At 38.9% G+C, this 10,493-nt stretch overlaps 1 protein-coding gene across 2 annotated transcripts in view; it reads left to right on the forward strand.

Annotated features, from left to right (window-relative positions):
- Positions 1-10,493, forward strand: part of RNF212B (ring finger protein 212B) — a 36,472-nt gene that overhangs the window by 18,047 nt on the left and 7,932 nt on the right. For both annotated transcript variants that reach the window (XM_045841235.1, XM_045841233.1), the window contains exons 4-13: positions 3,416-3,531; positions 4,167-4,227; positions 4,891-4,919; positions 6,173-6,219; positions 6,439-6,481; positions 6,646-6,706; positions 7,333-7,381; positions 8,347-8,386; positions 8,676-8,776; positions 9,410-9,471. In XM_045841235.1, coding sequence (XP_045697191.1) covers positions 3,416-3,531; positions 4,167-4,227; positions 4,891-4,919; positions 6,173-6,219; positions 6,439-6,481; positions 6,646-6,706; positions 7,333-7,381; positions 8,347-8,386; positions 8,676-8,776; positions 9,410-9,471 — 609 coding nt within the window. The remainder of the gene's footprint in view (positions 1-3,415; positions 3,532-4,166; positions 4,228-4,890; positions 4,920-6,172; positions 6,220-6,438; positions 6,482-6,645; positions 6,707-7,332; positions 7,382-8,346; positions 8,387-8,675; positions 8,777-9,409; positions 9,472-10,493) is intronic.

Below are 10,493 nucleotides of genomic sequence, written 5' to 3' on the forward strand. Positions count from 1 at the left end.
TAAAGAGAAATTTCCTTTTCTCAACCATATGATTACCTTGAAATATTATTTTAAAATACTAAGACCTTTACAACCCTGGCTGGTGTGGCTCAGTGGGTTGAGTGTCAGCCTGTGAACCGAAGGGCCACCGGTTCCATTCCTGGTCAGGGTACATGCCTGGGTTGTGGGCCAGGTCCCCAGTTGGGGGTGTGCAGGAGGCAGCTTGATTAATATTTCTCTCACATATCTCAATGTTTCTCTTACTCTTTCTTCCTCCCTCCCCTTCTCTCTAAAAATAAATAAAATCTAAAAAAAAAAAAGACCTTCCTGACTGATGTGAAGTGGTATCTCCTTGTGGTTTTAATTTGCATCTCTCTGATAGCTATCAATACTGAGCATCTTTTCATGTGTCTCTGGATCCTCTGTATGTCCTCCTTGGAGAAGTGTCTGTTCAAGTCCTTTGCTTATTTTTTAATTGGGTTGCTTGTCTTCTTAGAGTGGAGTCGTGTGAGTTCGTTATATATTTTGGAAATTAAACCCTTGCCTGAGGTATCATTGGCAAATATGTTTTCCCATACAGTTGGTTCTCTAAAACCACAATGAGATACCACTTCACACCGGTCAGAATGGCCATCATAAACAAAGGAACAAACAAGTGTTGGAAAGGTTGTGGGGAAAAGGGAACCCTAGTGCACTGTTGGTGGGATTGCAGACTGGTACGACCACTATGGAAAACAATATGGAATTTTCTGAGAAAACTAAAACTGGATCTGCCTTTTGACCCAGCAATTCCACTGCTAGGATTATATCCTAAGAACCCTGAAACACCAATCCCAAAGAACTTATGCACCCCAATGTTCATAGCAGCACAATTTACAATAGCAAGTGTTGGAAGAAACCTAAGTGCCCATCAGTAAATGAATGGATCCAAAAACTATGGTACATTTACACAATGGAATTCTATGCAGCAGCAAGAAAGAAGGAACTCCTACTGTCTGCAACAGCATGGATGGAACTGGAGAGCATTATGCTAAGCAAAATAAGCCAGGCGGTGAAAGACAAATACCATATGATCTCACCTTTAACAGGAACCTAATCAACAAAACAAACAAACAAGCAAAATATAACCAAAGACACTGAAATAGAGAACAGGCTGACAGTGACCAGAGGGTAGAGGGGAGGGAATTTCAGGAGAAAAGGGGAAGGGTTTGTGGGAACAAGTATAAAGGACACATGGACAAAAACAAGGGGCGGGTGGAAATGGGAGGGAGGTTTAATATTTAAAGACAGAAAACTGTACTTGAACAACAATTAAAATAATTTTTTTTAAAAAAAAGACCTTTACATATTATGGAACAAAGGAGTCAGTTTCATAAAGGATATATAAGGTGAACTAATAGGTTTTTGAGTGTCAAGATAGCAATACCTTTAAAGTAAATTTCTAAAACTTAGCAACTCTTTAATAAATGTTTAAAACATTAAGATTGCATGGGGCCCTGGCTGGCATAGCTCAGTGGATTGAGCACGGGCTGCGAACCAGGCATCACAGGTTCAATTCCCAGTCAGGGTACATGCCTGGGTTGCAGGCCATGGCCCCCAGCAACTGCACATTAATGTTTCTCTCTCTCTCTCTCTCTCTCTCTCTCCCTTTCTCTCCCCCCTCTCTCCCTTCCCTCTCTAAAAGTAAATAAATAAAATCTTTAAAAATTAAAAAAAAAGATTGCATGGGAATATAAATCTTTAACTAAAAAACCTCTGATATTTAAAAATAAGAATTAGGAAGGCCATTTTTAAAAAGATTTAATTTATTTATTTTTAGGGAGAGAGGAAGGGAAGGAGAAAGAGAGGGAGAGAAACATCAATGTGTGGTTGCCTCTTGCGTGACCCAAACTGGGGACCTGGCCCACAACTCAGGCATGTGCCCTAACTGGGAATTGAACCAGTGACCCTTTGGTTCATAGGCCTGCACTCAATCCACTGAGCTACACCAGCCAGGGCAGAAGGCCATTCTTTAGAACAAAAAAAATATAGTCAGTCAAGCTGGTATTCATTTCCAAAATATATATTACTTTTATAAACAACCAAAATCCCTGTTTAAAAATGAAACAGTAAATTGCACATCCCCACATTGAATCAAAATATCTTATGTTTTATCATAATAAACTACTGAGCTCCCCCTTTGCTTCCATTACAGTGCTTCTCTCAGTATCTTTCAATGGTTTCTCCCTTATTTTCTCCAACTTCTTTCCATTAACTGGACCTAATTCAGAACTGAAAAGTTTTAAAATACTTTCTTCAGGAAATAAAATAAAAATTATGTTCCATGCTATCAGTTCTAAAATGAGTGGGAATCCAGAGCATGAAGACCAGATACCCTTACCTCATTCTAGTATGGAGATACAGGAGAGGAATCTGGGTCTAGAAGTAGGTAGTTTTATACATTATTCCAATAAAACAATATTTAACACTTGGAGATATCCACACAGTGTTTAATGTTATGACAGAACTACTTTCATTATTATTTGTTCTATATTATCATATTAACAAAATAATCTCAGGTTTAAAAACAAAAAACAATCCTTGACTGGTTTGGCTCAGCTGGTTGAGGGTGGTCCTGCAAAACAAAAGGTTGAGGGTTCACTTCCCAGTCAGGGCACATGCCTGAGTTGCGGGCCAGGTCCCCAGTAGGGGGCATGCGAGAGGCAACCACATATTGATGTTTTTCTCCCTCTCTTTCTCATTCCCCTCCCCTCTGTCTAAAAATAAATAAATAAATCTTTAAAAAGGTAAAAATAAAAAAGTAGAGCCTGACAAAGCTAAAACATTTCTAAATCTTAACTTTTGATCTGATTCGGTAAACCCATGATACACATATCAGTATATCAAATGGTTAAGTAAAGCAAAAGATAAAATTATTTGTTCATGCCCAGAAATAAAATTCAGGAATAGGTAACCCCCTTCCGTGCCTCTTTGCCCTTTACTGTAACAGCATAAGCAGCCTGCAAGGAACTGTGTGTGAGTATCTTAGGGAAATTAAACTGGCTACCAGTACTCTGAAATGTGGAAGTTGACTCCAAACTTATAAGTCAAATGCAAACTAATCTGGTAAGTCAGATCAGAACCAATTCTAAGCTTGAAAAAGTTTTTTGGGTATCACTCTTCTTGCTCAAGATGAAAGATTATATTTTTAAAGGGCCCTTCTACTATGTCAGAATATTCTTGTTAAGATGTTAAGAAGCCATTGTCCCAGAAATGAAAAGCTTTCATTTTCCCTAGTGCTGAGCTGTCTAGTTCTGGGGAGTCATGACTTAGGCCAGATGCTCCAGAAGAAAATGATGAATAATAAAGTATGAGTTGATGAGTTCCCCTTTGTTGCCAGAAGTAAGGGGAAAGGAATTATGGGAGTGTTTGTCAAAGGTCTCATTTTCCTTCGTAGGTGTGGAGTTTCCAGAAGAAACAAACAGATCTCCTCATCGCCTTTTACAAGCATAGAATTACAAAGTTAGAAGCAGCCATGCAGGAGGCACAGCAAACAGTGACCAGCCAGAACAAGTAAGTGACAAACCAGTCACCAGAGAGCTTTTTTCTTTAAGAGATGCTAATAGCCCTAAATTCCTTATGGTCGCAAAGCCTGAACATTGCTCCCTGTGTGTTTATGTTTATCTTGGGCAGATCAGGTACATAATTTTTGGCCCCCTCAAAATCCATTTTGTTTTTCTTTTCCTTTCCTCAAGTGGCACTCCTCATTTTATAGCTTTCCTCTTCTGCCTCCCCCAATCAAAAACTGCTTCAGAGAAATCAAACTTAGCTTTTTCGAAGTAATACAGATAAGAAATAGCATTTGAAATGTTACCTGCAGGAGGGTATATTTTGGAAATCATAAGCTAAAAGATGGAATCCTTGATGGAAATTTTCAAATATCAGCAGACCAGGGGTATATGTGGAGAGGAAATGGGATTCTGTGTAAACTCCTCTGAAATCATGCCAAGCGACTGTTTACTTTGTCCAATTCTTCTCATCATCAAAAATGCTGCCATTGTCTCCTCACATCACTGGATCTCTGAGAGAAATACCATGAATAGAGACTGGCAGGCATCTCTCCATAAGCATTAACTAGATAATAATCAAAATCAGTTTTTTTTATCCCACTAACCAACTAGAGCTGATTGTTTTCATCTTTTTCCTAGAGAGCTGTCAGTCTTAAGGAAAGAGAATGAAGAACTAAAGAAATTTCTAGCCATCCTGAAGGTGAATGAAATAGATTTTCCTTATTATTTTTTCCTCCTACTTTTCCCATCTAAATAGGTTCTGAAACTCTATTCTACTGAATAGAATAGTATTTCAGAACCTTTGACATATAAGTGATAATATGTATACACACACTCTAGTAAATGGATGAGAACATTTTGCCGCGCTGAAAGAGTCAACATTTAGCACACTGGTAGCCCATTCTTGAACATCAGTGAGTCACAACATACCATTTGGAAAGCTCTCTTATAGAAAAGACATCTGTTGTAACTTAAAATTTCTCCTCAAGACTCTGAAGACACCTCGGGCCCTTCCTGTCCCTCAGATTGTCCTTCCTGGACATTTCTCTTTTCCTAAGAAAGTTCTTTGTACTTGTGTAATGTTCCCCATGATCTTGCTCCTGTAACTATTCTAGCACATTGTAATCCTGTCATTTTTTTTCTCTCCTCCGTTTCCCCATATATATTAGTCTGTGGGATCCCCAATGTGTTTTTATAATGAGGAACTAAAATTTTATCCCCCCCACAGCTAAAAATTTCCAACAGAAACGCTTGCTGCTATTTTTCTCTCCTATTGGAAGTCTTAGCAACCACAACCAGAAGACATTGTAACTTAGGATTCTTGAGCTGCAGCATCCTTCACTTCCATTTTTTTCACTTACAGGAATCTCCAAGTTGGTACCAAGGAAGCAGGTCAGTTTTATCCAGCCCCATTCTAGCCCTATTTGAAAATTTCTGTTCTTACTTGACTCTTGGTTGTAACTCCTGTGTGGGCTCTGAGGTGAAGGAAATGGTTGATGAACTTATCTTTTACTTCTCCGAAAAAAAGTTACTCACTGGAAGTGCTGATGTAAAATCTTGAATGTAAGGCTTACCCTTGACCGTCACCTTATGAAATACTACTCATCCTTCAGAATTCAACTCACATGTCATTTCTTCTGCCAAGACTTCATTAAGCAGAGTAGATGTTTTATTATCCATTTATGCAATATTCATTAAGTGACCACTGTTTATAAGTACTGGTGTACATCACCAGGTATTCTAATTGCTGATGTTTGTACCCTACCAATTGTTAAATATTTTTCTTTTAAAAGAAAGATCCTATTTATTTATTTTCAGAGAGAGGGGAAGGGAGGGAGAAAGAGAGTGAGAGAAATGTCAATGTGTGGTTGCTTCTCACACCCTCCCACTACTGGGGACCTGGCCTACAACTCAGGCATATGCCCTGACTGAGAATCGAACCAGTGACTCTGGTTCGCAGGCCGGTGCTCAATCCACTGAGCCACAGTAGCCAGGGCCAATTGTTAAATATTTTTTATATTAGCTCTATATTTGGTGAATTAAAAAAGACATGGCCTCTGCACTCACAGAAGTGACAGTCTAGTGTTCTTAAATACTTCCATACTTATGCCCATTATAACATTTTAACACTGATTTACTTTTTGTCTCTCCCACTAGCCTGTGAGCCTCTCAGAAACAGGAACTATATTATAGTTATCTTTGTAACCTCACCTAGAATGTATGAGCACTAAATAAATGCGTGTTGGATAGATGGATGAAGGATGGAGAAAGTGAGGGGTGGCAGATGTATGAATGAAGGGATAGATGGATAGATACATATAAAGCTGAAAGTACTTGTTAAGGCTCTGAGGAATGAAAGAAGGACTTCAAAACTTCTATTATGGGCAATAAAGAAGGGGAGAAATTTTCATTTGGGGAGTTAGTTCAACAGGCAAGGAGTCTTCTATGGAAACTTTGCCTCCATATTTTGGGATAATACCTGTTAATATATGATAATAAGCAATTTGTTCTCAGAGAGGAAGCTATTATTTCTAAAAACAATGATCTGACTTATCCTTTAATGTGAAACTTAACTTCTATTTAGAGATATTAGAGCTGCCTCTTTTGTTTTTGTTTGTTTGCTTATATGTTTGTTTTCCTTGCAGGTCAACCACACCTCGACCAGTGGGCATTACTTCCCCATCACAGTCAGGTAGAAAACATTTTTCCCCCAAATATATGTATGAGATGAATAAATATCCTTTTCATATATGAAAATGGTTTCCTCTCAGAGACCATAATAGTATGATTTTCCTAATCTTATGTACGACATGGGAGGATCGTACAACCAGATGCCTACTTGCAACAGATTAGCTAGGCAAGAGCACACTGTTGATGGCAACTTTCCACTCTGCACTTCTTTCTTTCTCAGTTACTCCACGACCCAGTTCTCAGCATAGCAGCCAAGTGGTCAGGTGAGTAGGAAGCCTGCATAGCAACTTTAAAACTGTTGGCAAAAGTTGGAAGATGAAAGAAATACCTACATGTGCCTGAGACAGGGACTAAGGAGACTTTATTAGGTCTATGTAAAAGTTTAACACCAGGTTTGTTTGTTTTCTTTTTGTCTCACCTTACACAGTCGGTCCTCCTCAGTGGAGTCTATCCCTTCTAGAATGGCTGGCTTTAGTAGCATAGGACAAGTAAGTAATAGTTGCCTTCTCTTTCCAGATTGAGATTTCTAGTGCTAAATGTAAGCAAAGATTTAAGGCAAGAATATTAAACTTATATTGATTTTGGCATAAAATTATCTGATGCCAACTAAAACTATCTTTTCTTTTTGGCAATACATACCTGATATTAGAAGTTGACAGAGAATGAATGGGGTGAAATAGTGGAAATGTTCAAGGACTAAATTAATAGAATGTCCTATTTATTTCAGAAGTAGTAAAGTGACCCTGGCTGGTGTGGCTCAGTGGATTGAGTGCCAGCCTGTGACCTGAAGGACCGCTGGTTCGATTCCTGGTCAGGGCACATGCCTGGGTTGTGAACCAGGTCCCCAGTTGGGTGTGTGTAAGAGGCAACCGATTGATATATCTCCTGCACATTGATGTTTCTCTCCCTCTTTTCCCCTCCTTTCTTCCCTTCTTTCTAAAAATAAATAAAATCTTTAAAAAATGTTTTTTAAAAAGTAGTAAAGTGTAGACTAGCATACCCTCTGGGGGAACAAAATGTGCTTCAATGTGTAGATACAGAGAAATAGCAAGGAATATGGAAGCCAGAAAATCAGAATATATTTATTAATTGATGTTTATTATTTGTTCATCAGGAAGCCAGAAGCCTTCAGGGAAGGAACACTCCCAGAGATTCATATAGTGGTGAGAGGGAAGAAAAAAAAAGTGTCAGAAAACAAAATATTTTGTGCATATACCAGCAGTTTCTGGTTTTCTGTGCACAATATGCCATTTTACTTTGTTCCAGTGATTCCAGATATCCAGACATATATTACTACTTTTCAAATAATATTTGTTCTCAAACTGATAAGAATAAAATAAAATAAATGAATGCTAGAAAGTCATTGAAAAACTTCTAGTCAGATGAGTAAAATAATTGACTTGGATTTTTTAAATTGCCACAAGATGGCAGTAGAAGTCAGGTTTAAAAGGAAGGTTAACTAGATGCTGACTTTGTTAGCCTAAAGGATATCTGACTTATTCACTGTGTATTAAACATAAAAAAAATTCCAGTGAAGAAATATTTTGGTTCCACCCACTTAATTTCTTGTTTCTTCCCCCTTAGAACTATTACTGTTATTACTATTTTCCAGGGGATTTAGCCAGTTCATAGCGAATACTTACCAGAGATTTCCCTTTCTTTCCAAAGAGGCAATTTGAAATTTGCAAGTATCTTGCAAATGACCATTTTTGAACTTTACCAAACAGTCTACCCCCAATTCTTTTATACTTACCTCTTTGAAAACTATAGATTCTAAGATTCTAGCCAAATTATTTCTGGTAGTTTAGTAGTAACATTCCCTCTTTCATTCCTGATTTTAGTTGAGTCTTCCTCCACTCCCCCCACCCCCTGGCCCCCCTGCTCTTGGACAACCTGGCTAAATATTAATCAGTTTTGTCGATCATTTCAAAGAACCAAAGATTAGAGCAGAACTTAATGAACTAAAAAATAGAAAAACAGTAAAGAAAATCAACAAAACCAAAAGTTGGTTCTATGACATACATGCTAAAAATCTTTGACCCCAATTCCTTTGCCCTGGCCCTAAGTATACCTGAATCTCTTCTCCAGTTCATGGATTACCTCACAGGCTCATTTTTATGCTTTCTAGAAACCCCTTCACCAGCTTCTACTCACAGCCTATCTTATAGGTGAGTAACACTATGCTTCCTTTCACTTGGGATCTTTTCACACTGACATTCTGCCAACAGTCCTGAGGTTACTTCTCCACTGGCCTGGACCACTGAAGTTTATAATCTACCTTGTAAACAAAAGAGAAGTTTGAAAGGTACTGTGTCTAACGTACATCTGAATTACTTAATTTTATTCTCAATTGCAATCAGAGTCTCTGGCCTAAATGGACAGGTTGGTTCTTCCTTTTACATATGCTTACCTCTACCTTTCCTTTTCTCCACTAATATTTTTGTTTCCTTCCCATAGGACTTCATCTGCCTCCTCTGGACTGGGGATTTTTTCTTTCAGACCATCCCTAAATGGTGGGGATTTGGGTCACGCACAAGTACTCACCCCCAACAATTCAGGTAAATAACATTCCCAAAGGACTGTAGCTTCGACTCCTGACACATATACAGTAAAATGAAGATTTTCAAGGGAAAAAGAAGTTGGAGTTCCCCCCAAAAGAGCATGGTCTCCAGTTTGACTCCTTAATATTCTTTAAGTTACCCCATTTCCTTCACATTGAGAGGAGGCTCTGGATTTCACCTAAATAGCACTCATCCTGTCACCAGTTAAGTTTTGCTATGAAGCCAGAAGGTCAACCTGTAGAATTAAACGGGATTTTTTTTTTTTTTGAGATCCCTGTTTGACTATTGCTAGGAGCTCAGTCCTGAATGAGAACGATAAAGCCTGTATCCTATTTTCAAAAACGCACCTTTGCTACCAGTCCTCGTGATAAGAGGCTGTCCTCTTCTGTGGCTCACCAAAATCTTCATATAGTTTCTGTACCTTTTTACTCATAAAGTCAAATCTTTCTGTCTCCACCCCATCCTCACAGAAAAGAATGAACTGTATAAACCTCCTTTTAAATTGCTTAGCTAAGTCTTTTCCTTTCTGAGAAGTGTTTTGCGGATCAAGAACTACCCTGATCCACAAGTAACACTACCAAGGAACAGCCTGAGGAAGTTCATCTTTTACTATTCCATTCTGTCCTTCAGGTCAGAGGGAGAGTAGAGCCCCACTACAGAGTCTTCCTGGATTCCAGCTACCAGACCTGCAGGTGAGCCCCGGCTAGCCTAACTTGTCTGCATACAAAAAACTCACAGGTAGGTCTGCACACAGAATGCCTTACTCTGGTCTCCTGTTAAGGTGGTGGAATGTAACCAGTGGAGAATGACATGGGTTTCAAATGTGGTGACCACATGTACACAATTTTCCATAATGGTCTCAGTTTCAAAGATTCTATCCCACTATCAGATTAGCTTCCTGGTTTGGGTTTAAAAATTAGGTCATGCCCTGGCTGGTGTAGCTCAGTGAATTGAGTGAATTGAGTGAATTGAGTGAATTGAGTGAGTTCATTATGTGAGAACCAAAAGGTCACTGGTTCGATTCCCAGGCAGGGCACATGCCTGGGTTGTAGGCCAGGTGCCCAGTAGTGGGGCACGACAGAGGCAACCACACATTGATATTTCTCCTCCTCCCTTCCCTTCTCTCTAAAAATAAGTAAAATCTTAAAAAAAAAAATAGGTCACGTAGTACTGAAGGGTTTTAAACTGAGAGGTCTTGGACAGGGTGAGCTAAGTGTGGGGACACAACCAACATTCCCAAGTTTCACATGCAAGAAAGTATTCTCAATGGAATATATCTTTTGCATAGAGGTGCTGCTGGAACTAAGAAAACCCATGTTTATTTCTCCTGAGATAGCCAGAATAATGTTTTGTAAGTTTATGGGACCGTGATTCTGAATCCAGGCAACAAGGGGGAAAGGTCATGGGAATAAGAGGTTTGGAAGGAGCTCTATTCAGTGCAAAGTCCAGGCTTGCCTTTTGAGTTAACTTTCATGGCTTTGGGTGAGGTTATTTAAGCCCTCTCTCCAAGCCAAGCTCCTAGTGACCCCAGAGACATACTAAGGTAGATAAATATTTTGTTCTCATATTCCAAAGTTCCCTTTATTTCCATCAGCAAGAAATTAGGGTCTATGCCCTAAGAGGCAAAACTGCAAAATGACCTCCTGCTCTAAGATCCTCACAAATGGAGGGAATAACTTACAGATGAGAAAAGAGCTCTAAGATCCTCACAAAT

This window comes from Phyllostomus hastatus, unplaced genomic scaffold, assembly GCF_019186645.2.
Source record: "Phyllostomus hastatus isolate PE091 unplaced genomic scaffold, TTU_PhHast_1.1 phas_contig_348, whole genome shotgun sequence".
NCBI classification, from domain to species: Eukaryota; Metazoa; Chordata; class Mammalia; order Chiroptera; family Phyllostomidae; genus Phyllostomus; species Phyllostomus hastatus.